The sequence below is a fragment of the Colobus angolensis genome, unplaced genomic scaffold (genome assembly GCF_000951035.1).
Source record: "Colobus angolensis palliatus isolate OR3802 unplaced genomic scaffold, Cang.pa_1.0 Scaffold68, whole genome shotgun sequence".
Classification (NCBI taxonomy): Eukaryota; Metazoa; Chordata; class Mammalia; order Primates; family Cercopithecidae; genus Colobus; species Colobus angolensis.
In genome coordinates, this window is record NW_012120487.1 from 8,026,509 (window position 1) to 8,046,051 (window position 19,543).

The 19,543-nt window shown below is 43.9% G+C and overlaps 1 protein-coding gene across 2 annotated transcripts in view; it reads left to right on the forward strand.

Annotated features, from left to right (window-relative positions):
* Positions 1-19,114, forward strand: part of LOC105500714 (chromosome unknown open reading frame, human C1orf177) — a 32,379-nt gene extending 13,265 nt beyond the window's left edge. Inside the window, exons 10-11 of one of the 2 annotated variants that reach the window (XM_011926356.1) lie at positions 18,469-18,555; positions 18,654-19,114. In XM_011926356.1, coding sequence (XP_011781746.1) covers positions 18,469-18,529 — 61 coding nt within the window. In that variant the 3' untranslated portion in view covers positions 18,530-18,555; positions 18,654-19,114. The remainder of the gene's footprint in view (positions 1-18,468; positions 18,556-18,653) is intronic. The other variant, XM_011926355.1, reaches the window with a different exon arrangement.
* Positions 19,115-19,543: the final 429 nt, after the last annotated feature.

The window sequence follows — 19,543 nt, forward strand, 5'->3', positions numbered from 1 at the left end:
TAAACCAAACCTCCAGTCTACTGCTGGCTGGGTGAGAAGTCAGCGGGAGGTCATGTCTAGATGGGATCTTACTCTGTTACCCAGGCGGGAGTGTAGTAGCGCAATCATAGCTCACAGCAGCCTAGAACTCCTGAGCCAAAGCAATCCTCACCTTGGTCTCCCATGTAGCTGCAACTATAGGTGTGTGCCACCATGCCTGGCTACATTTTTATTTTTATTTTTGTAAAGACAGAGTCTTACTATGTTGCCCAGGCTTGTCTTGGGCTCAGGCTATCCTACCACTGTGACCTCCCAAAGTACTGAGATTCTTGACATGATCCTCTATGTCTGGCCTCACCTGTTTTTTAAGATACCTGTGTGTCCCATTCCTAGATCTTTCTGAGGTTTTGTGGCAGGAGTTGGCAAGTGTCTCCCCAGTTTTCCCTTTCCTTCCTTCCTTCCTTCTCTTTTCTCCTTTCTTTCTCGCTATTCTTTTCCTTTTTTACAGTGCAGTGGTATGAACACAGCTCACTGCAACCTTGACTTCTCAGGCTCAAGCGATTCCCCAGCCTCACTCTCCCTAGTAGCTGGAACCACAGGTGTGCACCAGCGCGCCTGGCTAATTTTAAAAGTTTTTTTTTTTTTTTTTTTTTTTTGTAGAGACAGGGTCTCACTATGTTGCTAAGGCTGGTCTCAAACTCCTGGCTTCAAGTGGTCCTCGCACCTTGGCCTCCCAAAGTGCTGGGATTAGAGATGTGAGCCACCGCACCTGGCCTATTTTTAGTTTTTAAAAGAAACTTCCATACTGTTTTCCATAATGGCTGTTATAATTTACATTCCCACCAAAAGCATGTAAGAGCTCCCTTTTCTCCACATCCTTGCCGGCATTTGTTACTTTTTGTCTTTTATAGTAGCCATCTTAACTGGGGTGAGATGATATCCCTCAATTGGGGTTTTGATTTGCATTTCCCTGATGATTTGTGATGTCAAGCATTTTTTCGTATACCTGTTGAGCATTTGTATGTTTTCTTTTGAGAAATGCCTACTCATGTCCTTTGCGTACTTTTTTTGTTTGCGTGTTTGAGATGGAGTCTCGCTCTGTCACCCAGGCTGAATTGCAGTGGGTTGATCTTGGCTCACTGCAACCTCCACCTCCTGGGTTCAAGTGATTCTCTTGCCTCTGCCTCCTGAGTAGCTGGGATTACAGGTGTACACCATCACCCCTGGCTAATTTTTGTAGTTTTGGTAGAGACGGGGTTTCACCATGTTGGCCAGGCTAGTCTTGAACTCCTGATCTCAGGTGATCCGCCCGCCTTGGCCTCCCAAAGTGCTCGGATTTTAGGCATGAGCCACTGCACCCACCTTGCCCACTTTTTAAAGGGGATTATTATTATTATTGCTGTTGAGTTCCTTGAATATTCTGGACATAAGTTTCTTGTCTGATGAGTAGTTTGCAAACATTTTCTCCTATTCTACACGTTGTCTCTTCACACTATTGTTTCTTTTGCTGTGCAGAAGCTTTTTAGTTTAATATAGTCCCCATTTGTGTATTTTTGTTTTTGTTGCTTGTGCTTTTGAAGTCTTAGTCATAAAGTTGTTGCCTAGAACAATATCCTAAAGTTTTTCCTTTATGTTTTATTCTAGTAGTTTTATAATTTTGGGTCTGACATTTAAGTCTTTAATCAATTTTGAGTTGATTTGTGTATATAGTAAGGGGTCTAGTTTCATTCCTATGGATATTCAGTTTTTCTAACATCATTTATTGAATGGTGTCAGAATAATACCATTCTATGTAAGGTCATTTTAACAATATTAATTCTTCTAGTTCATGAACATTGGATATCTTTCCATTTGTTTGTGTTCTCTTCAATTTCTTTCATCAGTGTTTTGCAGATTCCATTACAGAGGTCTTTCACTTCCTTGGTACATTTATTTCTAGGTATATTTTTTGGCAGCTATTGTAAATGGGATTGTTTTCTTGATTTCTTTTTCAGCTAGTTACTGGTGTATAGAAATGCCACTAATTATTGTATGTTGATTTTGTATTCTGACAACTTTACAGAATTCATTTCTCAGTTCTAAGAGTTTTTTGGTGGAGTGTTTAGGTTTTTCTCTATATAAGATCATGTTGCCTGCAAGGAGGGACAATTTATAATAACTTCCTCATTTCTAATTTAGATGCCTCTTATTTCTTTCTTTGGTCTGAGCTCTGGCTAGGACTTCCAGTACTGTGTTAAATAGGAATGGTGATAGTGGGCATCCTTGTCTTGTTCCACTCTTATTTAATATAGTACTAGAAGTCCTAGATGTTTATTGATTTTATGTTTTCAAAAAATCAACTTTTCATTTTGTTGATCCTTTGTATTTTTTTTTTTAAGTCTCTGTTTTGTTTAGTTCTGCTCTAATCTTTATTTCTTTCCTTCAACTAATTTTGGGTTTGATTTGTTCTTGATGTTCTAGTTCCCTGAGGTTCCTTGTTGTTTATTTGAAATCTTTCTACTTTTTTTAATGTAGGCATTTATTGCTATAATCTTCTTCCCACTTAGCACTGCTTTTGCTGTATGTTATGTTTCCATGGCTCACTACAGCCTTAACTTCCTGGTCTCAGGTGATTCTCCCACCTCAGTCTCCTGAGTAGCTGGAACTACAGGTGCACATCACCATGCCCAAGTAATTTTTTGTATTTTTAGTAGAGACAGGATTTCATCATGTTTCCCAGGCTGATCTTGAACTCCTGGGCTCAAGTGATCCACCCACTTCAGTCTTCCAAAGTGCTGGGATTCCAGGTATGAGACACTAAGCTTGGCCTCCTTCTTAATTTATTCCTTGACCAAGTGGTCTTTCAGGAACATGTTGTTTAATTCCCATTTATTTGTACAATTTCCAAAGTTCCTCTTGTTATTGATTTCTAGTTTTATTTTATTGTGGTCTGAGGAGATACTCGGTATGATTTTGATTTGTAAAAATTTGTTGTGACTTGTTTCATGGCCTAACATATGGTCTATCCTGGAGAATGTTCCATGTGTTGATGAGAAGACTGTGTATTCTGTAGCTGTTGGTTGAAATGTTCTGCAAATGTCTGTTAGGTCCATTTGGTCTATAGTGTAGATTAAGTCTCATATTTTTTGGTTGACTCTCTGTCGGATAATCTTTCCAGTGCTGAAAGTGGGGTCTTGTCTACAGCTATTATTGTATTGAGGTCTATCTCTCTCTTTAGTTCTAATATTATTTGCCTTATATATCTAAGTGCTCTGGTGTTGGTACATATATATTTACTATTGTTATATTCTTTTGATAAATTGATCACTTTATCATTATATAATGACTTTCTTTGTCTCTTTTTATTTGCTTATTTTTTTACTTAAGGTCTATTTTGCCTGATACAAGTACAGCTACTCTTGCACTATTTTGGTTTCCATTTTTGTGGAATATTTTTTCCATCCCTCCACTTCCAATCTATGTGTGTCTTATCAGGTGAAGTGAATTTCTTGTAGGCAGCAGATAGTTGTCTTCTAGACAGCAGTCTATATCTTTTAATTGGGAAATCTAAACCACTTACATTCAAAGTTGTTATTGATAAGTGAGAACTTACTCCTGTCATTTTGTTGTTTTCTGATTGTTTTATATATCTTTTGTTCCTTTCTTCCTCTTTTATTGTTTACTTTTACAATTTGGTGGGTTTTTGTAGTGATAACGTTAGACTACTTTCTCTTTCTCATTTGTGTATTTGCTCTACCAGAGAGTTTAATACTTTTGTATGTTTTCATGATTGTAGATGTTGTTCTTTCCCTTCCAGATGTGGGACTCTCTTAATTTTTTCTTGTAGGACTGGTCTAGTGGTGAATAATTCCCTGTTTTTGCTTGTGCTGCAAATAATTTATTTTGCCTTCATTTTTGAATGATAGCTTTGCTGGGTATAGTGTTTGTGGTTGGTAGTTTTTTTTGTTTGTTTCTTTTGGTAGTACTTTGAATAATCATTCTGTGCTCTCCTGGCTTGTAAGATTTCTGCTGTTCTGGATTTTTTTTTTTTTTTTTAAGACAAGGTCTCACTCTGTCACTCAGGCTGGAGTGTAGTCATGCAATCATGGCTTAGTGCAGCCTCGACCTCCCAGGCTCAAGCAATCCTCCCACCTCAGCCTCCCAAGTAGCTGGGAGCATAGGCATGTGCCACTATGCCTAGATATATATTTTTTTACTTTTTAGTTTTTGTAGAAATGGGGTATGACTGTGTTGCCTAGGCAGGTCTTGAACTCCTGAGCTTGAGCAATCCTCCTGCCTTGGCCTCCCAAAGTGCTGGGATTACAGGTGTGAGCCACCATGCCTGACCAGTCTTTGACTTTTGACAGTTGGACTGTAATGTATCTTGGAGAAGGCCCTTTTGATTGTATCTATTTGGGGTTCTGTGGGCTTCCTGTATCTGGATGTCTATATCTTTTGCAAGACTTGGGATGTTTTCAGCTATTATTTCATTAAATAGGTTTGCTATGTCTTTTCCAATCTCTTTTCCTTCTGGAACTCTCAAAATTAGAATTTTTTTTCCATTGTGGTGTTCTGTTACATATACTTTCTTTATCTTCTAAATTTTTTCTTCTTTTTTCTGTCTGACTAGATTATTTCAAGATGCCTGTCTTCAAGTTCAAAAATTCTTTCTTCTGCTTGATGTAGTGTATTATTGAAGTTCTTGATTGTATTTTTAATTTCCTGTATTGAATTGTTCAGTTCTAGGATTTCTGTTTGGTTCCTTTTTAGTGATATCTTTTTGTTGAATCTCATTCAGATCATCAATTATTTTCCTGACTTCTTTGTATTTTTTATCTGTTTTCTCTTATATCTCATTGATTTTTAAAATATCATTATTTTAAATTATTTTTTGGGCATTTCATAGATTTCCTTTTGTTTGGGGTCTGTTACTGGAGAAATATTGTATTCCTTGGAGGTATGATGTTTCCTTGCTTGTTCATGTTTCTTGTGTCCCTGTGTTCATATGTGTGCATCTAGTATAACAGTCACTTTTTCCAATTTTATGACTGTCTTTCATAGGGAATTACTCTTACCTGTAGATGTATATATAGTGTTGGTTGGGTACAGTACTTTGGCTTTGATTCTGTGTGGATGCAGTAATGTAGTTTCTGTATGATTTCTTCAGCTATAATCAGCATCAGTGGTGTCTTTGGGTTTCTTAGTGGCTTAGGCTGCGGTTGTTAGGAGAGGCTATGGCAAGGCTTTGCTGGGGGTGGGGGTGCCAGGTGGGCTAGTCCTCAGGAACCAGTGGTGGCAGAGTGGGCTGGGTGTGTCAGTCCTTGGGCCCCTAGTTAACATATGTGAGTGCTGATAGAGGCAGGTCTGGGTGGGCTGGTCCTCAGGCCTCCAGGTGGTGTGTTTGGGTGCTGGTGTTGGCAGTGGTGGCCTGAGCCAGTGGGTCCTTGGGCCCCTGGGTGATATGCGTGGCATCGGTGGTGACAGTAGTGTCAATGGGCCACACTTCTACTCTAGCCCCTGAGTGGTTCGTGTGGGTGCCAGCAGTGGCAGTGGTGGGCAAGAGGGGCTAGTCCCAGGCTCCCGGGTGGTGTGTGTGTGCCAGCAGTGGTGATGGCAGGCTGAGTAGGCAGGTACCTGGGCCCCTGGGAGATGCATGCATGAGCAGTGGGTAGGTGCATTAGTCTACCTCAAGGTCCCTGGACAACATGCACAAGCCCTGGTTGCAGTGGCTACAGGTAGAGTGGGCCTGTCTAAGGGCTCCCTGACAGTGTACATGGGCTCTGGCAGTGGCAAGTGGGGTGGGTGGATCCTTAGGCCCCAAAATGGCACATTTAGGCACCAGAGTTCAGGTAGGGTGGGCCTGTCCTCAGGCCCTGGAACCGTGTGCAGGTGTGCAGCAGCTCTGCCACTGGAAGAGGTAGGGTTGCTGTTAGTGGCAATGGTTCCAGGCAGCTAGCTCTCAGGCTCTGGGGAGCACAAACTTCAGCTTTCTTTGCCCCAGGTCAGCTTATTTAGTGCACTGCCCTGCCCATTCCCCAGGGCATAGGACACTGCATGGGCTAGAATGCTGGGGATCTGTCTGCACTGCTGGGTCCAGCTGGCATTGGAACACTGCAGCTCTCTGAGTGGACATGAGGGGATGTCAGCAGGGCCCCAGGAATTTGGAGATACAGGATCTGTAGGGCTCCAGAGCAGGATGTAGACTGGTGGGGACTGAGCTCTCAAAATGGTGCTGTGCTGCAACTGCTTGGGTATCAGGGGATAGGTGGGACCAGTGCAAACTCCCTCTTGGCAGTTTGCAATGCTGTCACATGGACCCCCCAGAAGTCCCCTGTATTAGTCTCAGGGCCTGCAAGGCCTGAGCGCTCTCCTGTGGGTAGGATTGCAGGAGCCTGTGGGGGGAATGTGGACCACGGGGGATCTCTTGCTCACGCTTTCTCCACACTGGGGACTTCTTCCTGGCTCTGAGCTGATCCCGGCCAGGCCAGCTGCTCCACTTCCTTCTCCTTCCATGCCTCAGATATTCTATGCTGAATTCCATGTTCTCTCATTTGCTATATTCAACGTGTGGTTATCTACTTGCTGTTTCGGTCCTTCTTTGTGGAGGAGGCAAGTGCTCGGCACCTCTAGTCAGCCATCTTGAAGCCCCCCTCCTGTTTGTCTATGTTTAAAAAATTCCTTTATACGTTTAGTGGGTTGCAGAAGGAAGTAGAGATAAATGCATATATTCATCTGCCTTGTTCAATGGTAAATCATATGAAATGAAATACTTTTGGGGTGCAAAAGCATTTTCTTCCCCTTTCTAGTCAAGGTAGTTAGCCTTATTTTAGGGGTGTTAAAACCAGAACCAGAGAGAGGAAAAGAGGAGGACAACTTGCCTAAAGTCACACAGCTGGTGAGTGACAGAGCTGGCACTAGAATCTGGTCCTTCCCCTTCATGGGCAATGTCCTTTTATCAACACCCATGTGAGGATCTGGGGGTGCTAGGGCAAGTACCATGCCCAGACTCCTGCAGGGCCACTCCTCCCAGCTGCTCTTTTGCAAAGTCCAGTCTATATGCCGTTTGCTTAGCAAAACACTCTAAGGAAGGGAAGGGTGCCCCATCCCCACAGGACCTCCCCCTGGACATCTGTGTTCTCCCTCTGGACATCTGTCTTTCTCCTGTGTTCAGCATTCTCCTTCACCACTGTTAACACATCCAACACTCAGGTCAGTGAGAATTACAGGATTTCTAACCCTGGCTTAGAATTCCATGTCTGCCACTTAGCTGTGTGACTTGGGGCAAGTTGCTCGGAGAAGACCTCCCTCATCTGAAAAATGAGGGTAAACTAATAATCACCTTCAGAATCCATTATGAGGACTGAATGAATGACACAGGTGAATGTACACTGCCCCTGTCGATGCTGTTTTGGAGGCATGTTGCACATGCTAGCTTCCTTTTCCCTTAGCAGCTGCTCCTGCCTTGGCAGAATTCCGTTGTACTTATTTATATAAGGAAAAAGTTCTTTGCAGAGGCTTCAAATGCACGACATCCAGAAAGAGAAACTACAATTACTTAAATCACCCTCTGTCACCAAAGACCCAAGCAAAAACCTCTAGTAAGATAGAGATTTTTATATAGAGACTGGGGGAGAAATAGCAGGTCCTTTGAGGCTTGAGGAGGATGAGGGCTTTGAAAGAGAAGGCCAAAAACATTGACTAACTAGAGGTTTCTCAATGAAGTCAAGAACAAGATAGGGATGCTTGTGTCACTGGCATTATTTAACATTGTTTTGGAGGTTGTAGCAAAAGCAGTAAGACAGGAAAAATAAATAAGAAATAGAAAACATTGGTAAGGAAGAGCAACGTTATTACAATTGATAATGATATGTGTATTTACTAAAAATTTCCAAGAGAGTTAATTTTAAAACTGTAGAGCTAAGGCAAAGACAGGCAACAAGTGTATAAATGAATATTTTCCTCTTATACTGCAGCCATAACAAATGGAAAATTAATTGAGGCAAAAAAAGGATCCCATTCTTTCTTTTAGACAGGGTCTTGCTCTGCCACCCAGGGCTGCAGTGGCACGATCATGGCTCATTGTAACCTCCACCTCCCAGGCTCAATAGACCATCCTGCCTAAGCCTCCTGAGTAGCTGGGACTACAGGCATGTGCCACCACACCTGGCTAATTTTTCTATTTTTTGTAGAGAGACGGGGTGTCACTGTGTTGCCCAGGCTGGTCTCAAACTCCTGGGCTCAAGTGATCCTCCTGCCTTGGCCTCCCAGAGTGTTGGGATTACAGGTGAGCCACTGCACCTAGCCAATATCCCATTCTTTTCTTTCTTTCTTTTCTTCTTCTTTTTTTTTTTTTGATTTTATTTTTGAGGGTTCTTTTTACTAAGATCCCATTCTTATTAGCAACACAAATGATAAAATACATTTTGGATAAACTTAATTTGGTATATTTAAGGCATAAATGAAGAAAAATAGAAATCTTCATTAATGGATGTTAAAGAATGCCTGAATAACTGGATGAAAAGACATGATACTGGAAAAATATTAAATCTTCCCAGTGATGTCCACATATTAAGTCAAATCCTAAAGAGGTTGATGGGGCCGGAGGGGGAAACTGGATAAATTGATTATAAGCTTCATCTGAAAGAGTAAGATACATATAAATATATTTTAAGGTAGAGGAATAATGATCCCACTTTAAAATCCATTGACATGTGTGTAGATAGCATAATATGGAGGACTAAGCACCACACTGTTGGCCATGATTATGTGTGGAGGGCAGGGTTACCAGATTCTTTCATATTCTACCTTGTTGAAATGTTTGAGTTTTTCAAAATAAGCATATATTGTTTTATAATCAGAAAAAATGGTACAAATACCGGACAAGAGTGCATGAGATAACCTACACAGAATATGAGTTCCCCTTTTAGATCCATCTCCAACCAAGAGTTACCCTTTGTCTTCCAGACCTCAGTTTTCCCATCTGTAAAAACAGAAGAATTTATACCCTGGGAGACCTGGTGAGGCCTAAGTCTTATGAATGCTGCCAAACTGAAATCAACCAGCAGGTCCCCATGGGTGTCAGACTGTTAGGTTGGGGCATGATTCTCTCTGAGGCTCAAGTTCGGCATCGTCCATGACGCCCTTACTCTACTTGGGCTCCTGGCTCAGGAGAATTATGCCAGGAGGCCCAGAAGATCAATCACAGGTGTGAAGGATTTCTTTATGCACTTTTTCACTGACTGATTCATTTGAAAAACCTGCCCTCTGCTTGGTTCTGTCTTGAGTGCTTCTGAGCTACTGATTGTTTTCAGGTGAGCAGAAATAGTCTGCCATTCCCTCACTGAAAATTTCGTTTTTGCATTCATATTTTTAAGTTTTAAGAGTTAGTTTTTGTTTTCTGAATGTTCCTTTGATAACAATATGCTCTGGTTTCACGAAGGCGGTGCTTCCTCATCTTTCGAAGATATTAAGACAAATATCTTCAAAAGATTAAAGATTAATATCTTCTTTTTGAAGATATTAAGACTATTTGCTTGACATTGTCCCCATTTTTTTCCAAACCTCATTTTTCTATATGTTCATTTTGGCCTCAGTCTTCCATATCAGAGGTTTTTCCTCAAATGCCTGGTGATCCTCGGCTCTGCATCCCTGTCCAGCTGTAAATCCTTCTGAAGGCTCTGGGGTACTTGTTGATTATGGACTCCACCACAGAGTGATCAAGCTGGGTGTTTTCACTGGGTGAACTCCCAATGTCACTAATGTTAGAGCTTTCCTCTTGGCCTTGGCCAGAGCAAGCTTCTCTGGGGGGTGTAAGCTTGGCTGTCCAAGCTCTAGAATCTAAGTCGAAGGGAAGAGGCTACAGTTCTCAATATTTAGTGATTAAACTTCTATTTAATTCCCTGTTTGTTTGTTTTGAGACAGAGTTTTGTTCTTGTTGCCCAGGATGGAGTGCAATGGCGTGATCTCAGCTCACCACAACCTTCGCCTTCTGGGTTCAAGTGATTCTCCTGCCTCAGCCTCCTGAGTAGCTGGGGTTACAGGCATGTGCCACCATGCCCGGCTAATTTGGTATTTTTAGTAGAGACAGGGTTTCTACACGTTTGTCAGGCTGGTCTCGAACTCCTGACCTCAGGTGATCTGCCTGCCTTGGCCTCCCAAAGTGCTGGGATTACAGGCGTGAGCCACTGTGCCCAGCCCAATTCCCTGTTTTAAATATGGTACTCATGATTTCAACTATGGCTGGTGCCATCCTGAACAAAGAATCTGTCTCCAGAGAATAAATCTCCAATCTTCTTCCAGGCTAAATGAAGGGCACTCATCTGGCTGCAGACAGTGGGGGAGAGAAACTGATATTATACAGATTATCAAACTGATATTATACAGACCGATCCCTGTTTTCGGTTTCATCTTCATTCCCACTTCCAGAGGTACCTGGTGCTGCCAATTCCTTAGTCTTTTGGAGTCGGGGGATTCTTAGCTTTACCCTCTACTGATTTGGGGTTTAGCTTTCTTAGGTCTACTAGGTTAGTCACCATTCTTCCATCTGCTTTTCAACTTCCAAAATATTTTTTCTTCCTGCTGCTTCTTCTATTCTTTTTGCCCTTGTGGGTATATGCTTTAACATTTTTATTCCTTTACTTTGTTTTAGTGAGGTTTCAGGAGGGAGAGAGGTTAATATACCCATCCAGTCCATGAAAAGTGTGGTGAAATTCTGGGTTTCAAAGGTAAAACAAAAATCTTGCTAGTATCATATCTAAAATGACACTGAATCTGCAATCTAAATAAAAGACAATCAGGCATATTTCATACTTCTCTTCTGAAACATAAATGATAGAAAACACTGTTTATATAATTCTCAAGGAAAAGAATTGGGACTATGTAGAGTCCTCTATGTAGCCAACCAGTCATTCATGTGCAAAGCAAATGAGAGATGCACAAATATTGGAATGTATATGAAATGCATGTTTTCTGAAAATATTACTGAAGGATATACTCCAGTCAAATGAAAAATGAATTAACATGGAGAGCTTAAGAAAGGGGAAGACATGGCTGGGTGCAGTGGCTCATGCCTGTAATCCCAGCACTTTGAGAGGCTGAGGTGGGTGAATCACCTGAGGTCAGGAGTTTGAGACCAGCCTGGCCAACGTGGTGAAACCCTGTCTCTACTAAAAATGCAAAAATTAGCCAGGCGTGGTGGCACACGCCTGTAATCCCAGCTACTCAGGAGGCTGAGGCAGGAGAATCACTTGAATCTGGGAGGCAGAGGGTGCAGCGAGCCAAGATTGTGCCATTGCACTCCAGCCAGGGTGACAAGAGCGAAACTCCATCTCAAAAAAAAAAAAAAAAAAAGGGAAAGACTTGCATGTAAAAATACATCTGGCTATGATATATCAGATAAATGTAACCAACAATGAGAGGGAAGAGTAGTAACACAAACACTAAGCAAAATTGAATTCAAGGCAAAAATGGTAAGTGGAACAAAGATGAGTATTTAATCATGGTAAACAATAAAATTCATGACATGAAGAAATTATAATAACCATGAATTTTTTTTTTTTTTTTTGACACAGGGTTAGGCTAGAGGCTGGAGTGCAGTGGCACAATCGTGGCTCACTGCGGCCTTGACCTCCCAGGCTCAAGCAATCCTCCCACCTCAGCCTTCCAAGTAGCTGGGACTACAGCATGTGCCACCACGCCCAGCTAATTTTGTATTTGTTGTAGATGGGGTTTCACCATGTGGCATCATGTCAGTGCTCAAAAAGTTTCAGATTTTGGAGCATTTGGATTTTGGATTTTCAGATAAGGGAAGCTCAACCTGTACCACTAATGTTTTACTCTTTTTGCTTTATGACCTATCTTTCTACCTGTCGATCCATCTGTTAATTATCTTTCATTTTTAATAAAGTTCAAAGGAAATGGCAGCCATGAGTACACCTTCTCCTAAGTGCTCCAACATGCATACTGCATTTTTGGTATTTGAAGCTAAAAGGCATATTCTTTGTCCAGAAATCTGAAATGGAAATCATAAATGCCTATTCTCTGTAATGATAGTAATACATTTTTGTATTCTTGGACTATCTTTAAAATGGACAAAGTGATGGGGTTTTCTGTTGTTGTTGTTTTCGTTTTGCTTTGTTTTTTCTTTTTTTAGACAGAGGCTTGCCCTGTCACCCAGGCTGGAGTGCAGTGGCGCGATCTTGGCTCACTGCAGCCTTGACCTCCTGGGCTCAAGCAGTCCTCCCACCTCAGGCTTCTAAGCAGCTGGAACTACAGGTGCGTGCCACCATGCCCAGCTAATTTTTGTAATTTTTGTACAGGAGGTTTCACCATGTTGCCAGGCTGTTCTCAAACTCCTGGCCTCAAGTGATCTGCCCGTCTCGGCCTCCCAAAGTCCTGGGATTACAGGCATGAGCCACTGTGCCTGGTTGGACAAAGTGATTTTGTATGTACTTATTGCATACAATAGCTTTAAAGGGTAGGGATTACTTTCAATGCTTCTCAGTTGAGAGTATCGAAGTTTGAAGAGAAAAAGTGATTTTCCAAAGTCACTGTTAGTAAACGGCATTGATGCATATATTTCTCAAAACTTGATTGTGCACCTACTGTGTGCCAGGCACCTTGCTGGTTCCTAGGACACTGCAGAAGAGAACCAGACTGCAGTCTGGTCCAGAGTGGCTCCAGCTTCATGGTGGGGGGGCACTCACCCACCTCCCTAGAGATGAGGGCAGATGGAGCCCAGGACTTCTCTCTCTCTGTCCAGAACACTTTGCCCACTCTTTCCCCCGAAGCTTTCTGGAAGATGAGAGCAGAAGGGAAGGCTCTTTCAACCCAGGGAAGCTGAGGCATAGTTGGCCTTCACCATGACCCATCTTCCTGCCCTTACTCCACCTGACCTTATTTGATCACTTTCCTTTTACCCTTTGTGCATGCTGTTTTGGTGAGAGATTTGGAAGTTTGGGTAGGAAAGAGGGACTGAGGAAGTTCAGCATATGGAGTCCCCTCCTTCTCCCCTCAACCCCCTCTGCACGTTTACTCTGGGACACGGAAGTCAGTTGTTTGCCATTGAGACTGTGTGGCACCAGGGGAAACTGGGCTTCGCTCCAAGAGAAGGCAGTTGGGAGAGAAGGCCCTACTTTTTCATTTCTCCTTCCTTCCCTCTCTCCCTTCCCCCCTCCCTCCCCCACTTTCCTTCCTTCCTTCCTTCCTGCCTGCCTGCCTTCCCTCCTGCCTTCCCTCTGTCCCCCTCTCTCTCCTTATTCCGCTCTCTATTTCTGGTAGAGGTGGATGGGGTAGAAACTTGAGCATATTTCTGGGCTGATGGGCAGGGAAGGAGCGGGAGATTCCTTGTGAGGTGGTGGAACATGCTCTTTGCTTGGGCTGGAGGGGTGATCCCCTGAGCACAGGGAGAAACGTTGGCCTTGGATGGGGTAGGGGGTGGGGGAGAAAAAGGGTTGATGATTTAATTGACTTTAGTGGATATTTGCTAGGGGTCAGAACACAGAAGGTCTCAGGCAAACGGGGCAGAAGGGAAGGATTGATTTAGCATCAGGTACATGAAGGAGGGCTCAGCCAGGTGCCATGAGCATGTGGGCATGTCCAACCTGAAAGGTGGCCTGGAGAGTTGGAGGATATTCCAGGCAGCCAGTCTGGGTGTGAGGGGTAAACGAGCCTGGCCTGATCAGGAATGGCTGAGCAGCGGGAGGGTGGGCTCTCGCAGGGGATATGGAAGAACAAAGCCAGGTGGATCAGGTGGGGTGGGATCAGCCGAGTCTTGATGGAGGAGTCTGGTGTCTTTGCTGACGAATACCCGCAAATCAAGCAGCCGGTAAGTGTTCTTCAAAGTGCAGTTGACGTGGCAGGAAATCTTTGGAAAACGCCACTTGGAAGATGTAATGTTGGGATGGGACTCGCCTTTGCCTTCTCATATCTGAATTAACAGTTGCCTAGGTAGGAAACCTTTAGGGGGTTATAAAATATTGCAATAGACCCCCCAAAAATGTGTCCTATATTGAGGTAGGGGACTGCGGTTCTGTTGTTTACAAGCCATGTGCTATCGACAAGTCATGTGACCTTCCTGTTGAATATTTTGTTCCCTAAATGACGTCAGCATTCATAGCCCATGTCCCCATAGGTAGCCTGGACTCCGCTCTGTGTTATCTGCTTGATGGCCTTCAGATCAGCATGGACTTTTCACCCTGACATGGCCCGTTTGAGGCTCCAACGAGTTGGTGAACATCGGGAGAAGATGCAGGTTAAAGTCTCCACTTTGGCATCTCTTAGCTGTGTGACCCTGGGCTACTAAGCACAACTCTCTTTTCTTAGCTGTAGAATGGGCACAATGAAGCCTGTCTCACAGGCCAGGGTCTATGTGGAAGACTTGCCATCCAACTCTTTCCCCATAGCCCAGCACCACACAGCAGGGCACTGCTGGCATGTGGGGGGGAGTGAGGTGCCTCTTCTTCATGGTGCCAGATTCTCCTGCCTAGTGGCGGGACGGTTAGCATTCCAGGTGCCTGCCCACTGGTTGGGAAGTAGTGGTCCCCAGTCTTTGGGAAGACCCCAAAACCCTCCTGCATGTTTTCATTGCCCCCAAGGGGGAAAATGCCACCCCCAATTTGGCTGATTCCATTCAGGATACATTTACTGAGCATGAAGAACGTGCAAGGAAGTCTGCTGGGATCACCCTTGAAGGGGTCTGTGTGTAATGGTTGGAAGGAGCAGAGGCCTGGGAGGCAGAACAGACTTTCTGTCCCTAATCTATGCAGATCATTTCATCTTTTTCTGGCATTGAGTATACATTTATACTGGATACCTATGTTTAAGGCTATGGCTGTTTTTTCCAAATTGCTTATAGTTGAAGATAGACTATATTGGAGTGGGAAAGAAGAAATACTATGGGAGTTCAGAGGAGGCAAATACTACATTGAATTTGGAGCTGTCCAAGCAGGGAGGGCTGCTTGGAAGAAGTGGCATTTGATCTGGTTCTGAAAAGCTGGATAAGAGTTGGGCTTGGAAAGGGGTAACAACCGTTAATCAAAGGTTGACTGTGTGCCAGGCACTGTACTCAGCTCTGTATAAACATCTCTCATCCGGGAGCAGTGGTTCATGCATGTAATCCCAGCACTTTGGGAGGCTGAGGCAGGCCGATCACCTGAGGAGTTTGAGACCAGCCTGGACAACATGGTGAAAGCACGTCTTTACTAAAAATACAAAAATTAGCCGGGTGCAGTGGCGGGTGCCTGTAGTCTCAACTACTCAGGAGGCTGAGGCAGGAGAATCACTTGAATCCAGCAGTGGAAGTTGAATCGCTTGAGCTGACATCTCGCCACTGTACTCCAGCCTAGACAACAGAATGAGACTCCATCTCAATTAAAAAAAAATCATCTCTCATGAGCATCACAAAGCCCTGTGAGGTATGTAATAACTGCCTTTATTATATAGATGAGGAAGCTGAGTAACTTTCCCAGGGCCACAGCGAGTTACTGACTGTAGCAGTTAGCTATTGCTACATAACAAACCACCCAGAAACTCAGTGGCTTAAAACAATAGCCATTTGTTATTGTTCATGAGTCTATGGGTTGGCTGGGGGCTGGCTGGTCTGGGATGATCTTGGATGGAACAACTAGATTCTCTTCCACACAGACTCCAGCCTTCAGCAGTGTAGCCCAGGCTTGCCTCTATGAAGGAGGCTGGGGTTTGAGAGAGGAAGTGTGCAAGGCCTTTTGCAGCCCAGCCACACCATTATTCCTACCACATTCTGTTGGCCAAAGCAAGTTCATGGCCAGCCCAGATTCAAGCAGGGTGGGGGTGCATAGGGAGTAGACTCCACCTCTTGATGGGAGAGGCTGCAACGCATTGGAAAGGCCACCAATACAAGGAGCTATGGAGGCCTGGGCCATTTTTGCTCTCTGTCTAGTACAGTCACAAAATAGGATTGGGTCTCTGGTCCATCTGGCTCCAAACTGTGTTGTTTCTTCAAGGGTTTTCTTCTTCCAGGGAGAAGAAAAATATTTAGGACAGAGGGAATAGCATGAGTGAAGGAAAGGAAGCAAAAAGTTCAGGACATATCTGGGCAATACTAAATGGTGCATTTTGAATGATGTGTGGTGTGTGTAGAGGGGAATAGTGGATAATAAGGCAGGAGAGGTGATTTGGTCAGTCCTTAGAGGGCTGGAATGCATAGCTAAGCTGCTTGGACTTTATCTTGTATGTGAAAAGCCACATAATTTTTTTAAAGTTGAATTTATTTATTTATTTATTTATTTATTTATTTTTGACACAGAGTTTTATTTTGCTCTGTTGCTCAGGCTGGATCTCATGATCTCGGCTCACTCCAACCTCTTCCTCCTGGGTTCAAGTGATTCTTTTGCCTCAGCCTCCCGAGTAGCTGGGATTACAGGCACCTCCCACCACGCCCGGCTAACTTTTGTGTTTGTAATAGAGACGGGTTTCACTATGTTGGCCAGGCTGGTCTCAAACTTTTGACCTCAGGTGATCCACCTGCCTTGGCCTCCCAAAGTGCTAGGATTACAGGCGTGAGCCACCGTGCCCAGCCTAAAGTTGAACTTATTATAGTATAACTCACATGCAGTAAAATTCATTCTCTTTAGGTATACAATTCTAGGAGGTTTTTTCTTGTTTTTTGAGATAGTGTCAACACTCTGTCACCTAAGCTAGAGCACAGTGGCATGAACATGACTTATGGCAGCCTCGACCTTCTGGGCTCAAGCAATCCTCCCACCTCAGCCTCCCAAGTACTGGGACTACAGGTGTGCACCACTGCACCCAGGTAATTTTTAAATTTTTTGTAGAGACGTGTTTTTGCCATTCTGCCCAGGCTGTTCTTGAACACCTGAGCTCAAGCAATCCACCCACCTCAGCCTCCCAGAGTGCTGGGACTACAGGCATGAGCCACCATACCCAGCCTAATTCTATGAGTTTTGACAAATGCATGTAGTTGTCATACATATCACCTCAGGCAAGATGTAGAATATTCCTATCCCCCTTATGCTATCTGTAGTCAGTCTACTCCTCCTACTGCCATCCCTGGCAAATCTACCATCCCTGGAGTTTTGCCTTTTCCAGAATGTCATATAAATGGAATCATCTGTATGTAGAATTTTGTATCTTTTTCTTTCATGTTACACAGTGCTCTTGAGATTCAGCCATGCTGTTGTTGTGTGTATCCATAGTTTGTTCCTTTTTAATGCTGAGTTGGATTGCACTGTATGGTTGTGACACAGTTTGTTTATCCATTCCTAAGTTGAGGGACATTTGGATTGTTTACAGTTTGGGGAATTTTTAATAAAGCTGCTACAGTTACATACAGGTCTTCACGTAGACATACGTTTTTATTTTTCTCTGGTAAATCTCTAGGAGTAGGATTTCTAGGTCATTTGGTGGGTGTGTGTGTGACTTTGCAAGAAGCTGCTGAACTATCTTGAAATGGCTGCTCCATTTTGCACTCCCACCAGCAATGTATGAGGGGTCTAAGGGTTCTGCATCCTTGTCAGCACTTGGTATTGTCAGGGTTTTTTCTTTTCTAATTTAAGCCATTCTAATAGTATATTTCATTATGGTTTGAATTTGCATTTCTTCAGTGACAAGATGTTGAGGATCTTTTCATATGTGTCCTCTGATGTCTTCTTTTGGTAAAGTGTTTTCAAATCTTTTGCACATTTTAAACAAATGGGCTGCTTGGTTTCTTATATTCAGCTTTGAGTTCTTTAGATATTCTAAGCATAAGACCTTTATCAGATATGTGTTTTGCAAATTTTTTTCCCAGATATCCAGAAGGATTTTAATGGGAAGTAATTCTTGTGTTTAATAAACATACTTATGGCATTATGGACTGTTGCGGGGATAGGGACAAGGAGGCTGCCTCAATGGTAGAGATGAGAAATGAGGCATGGGGCCGGGCCAGGGGCCATGAACATGGTGAGGAATGGAGAGACAGGAGGCGTGGAGACCCACTGGATGGTGGGAAAGACCTTTCTTCCCCTGGTGAGTCCTCCCTCCTTTGACAAATATTTGTTAAGCACGGGTAATGATCTAGGCATAGGGGAAATACCAATGAAGAAGTCCAAGTCCTGCATTCATGGAGTTCACATCTTGTTGGGGAGGACAGACAACAAACAGATATATCAAGTGTGTAATGTAAGGGCTGGCGGATGCTGTTTGACACACACAGCAAGGGGTTCTTATGGAGGTGCCATCTTCCAAAGGGCTCATGGGATGGGAGGTTGAGTCCTCCGGGTTTCCACTCATGGGAAAGAATTGGAGCAGTGGAGGGAAAGTGGGACTGAGGTCAGGGCTTACATTCCAGCCCTGATGCTGGCCTTCAGGTGACCTCAGGTAAGTTCCCTCCTCTCTCTGGTCCTTTTTCTTCCTCTCAGGGTTGGGTCAGATAATCTTCCAGGCACTATGATTTTGTGCCTGAAGTTCTTACAAGCCAACTTGGGTGCTTTAATGAGCTGAACTGGGTATGAATCGCTGGAATCCTATCCTTAGAATCAGGCTGTTTTGTTGGAAAGGTCTAGAGGTCATCAATTTTGGCCTCTCACGAATGTAGGACCTCCTGTGAAGCAGAACCAACAGGTCCCTGTTCATCCCCTATGGGTGTCCCTCCAGGGATGAGGAGCCCACTCCCTTCCAAGGGATCACTTCCATTTTTAATTTTTTCTGTCTTTTTAAAGGGAAAGGATCACACCATTTACTAAGGGGAAGTGCCCTCCAACTGTGGATTACAATTCAGATCCTACTTCTTAAAGCCACATGTGAAGGACCGCCCACAGTGACTGGAGAGCCCAAAGGCCTGAAGACAAATCTGGGGGTGAGGCATGGGTGTGGGAGTGGGGTGTCAGAGAAAGGACACATGGGCCTGGGAGAAGGGAGAGATGTATGGGGATCACCTTTGCCAGAGCTGCATACCTGAAGGTCACAGTGTCTTCCAGGACAGCTGGGGACAGGTATCTTTTGTTGCAGGAGATCAATTATCCTGAGAACTCAACTCAGTCAGTGACATGAACATGGGGGCCAGAGAGCAGATGGACTGAAGGGATAGGACGTGGTTGACACTCGTGTGACCCTTTCTATTCTAAAGCCAGAGTGCTTGGCTCCTTGTTTATTAAAGTTCAGAAAGTGGTGGGAGAGTGTAGCATGTATTACCCGGCAATTCTAGGACTCTCCAGGAACACCCCATTGCCATCCCAGGATGCCTCTGGAAGCTTAGCAGGGCCTCACTGATGAGGAAACTGCTGACCTCAGGCAATGTCCAGCCATGGGGAACATTGGCTTCACCCCTGAGTCAGCCCTTGTGGGTACCCTTCCCTCACTGTTTTATGTCATAGAGAACGGGGGAGCAGGTTGTCCCTAGAGGAGACTGGCATACCACAGCTTCATCCACAAAGCTCACATGATAAAAAATACTTGAAACACTTTCTTCAGTGCGCGAATGTCTTACAAAAAGCAGTTATTCACCAGTGTCAAAACAAATGTTTTTGAAGAAGTAAAGCCGTCTTTATTCACCTTGCCAAGGTATTGCAGATGACCAGCTGCCCACGCCAGTAGCTGATCCTCAGAACCT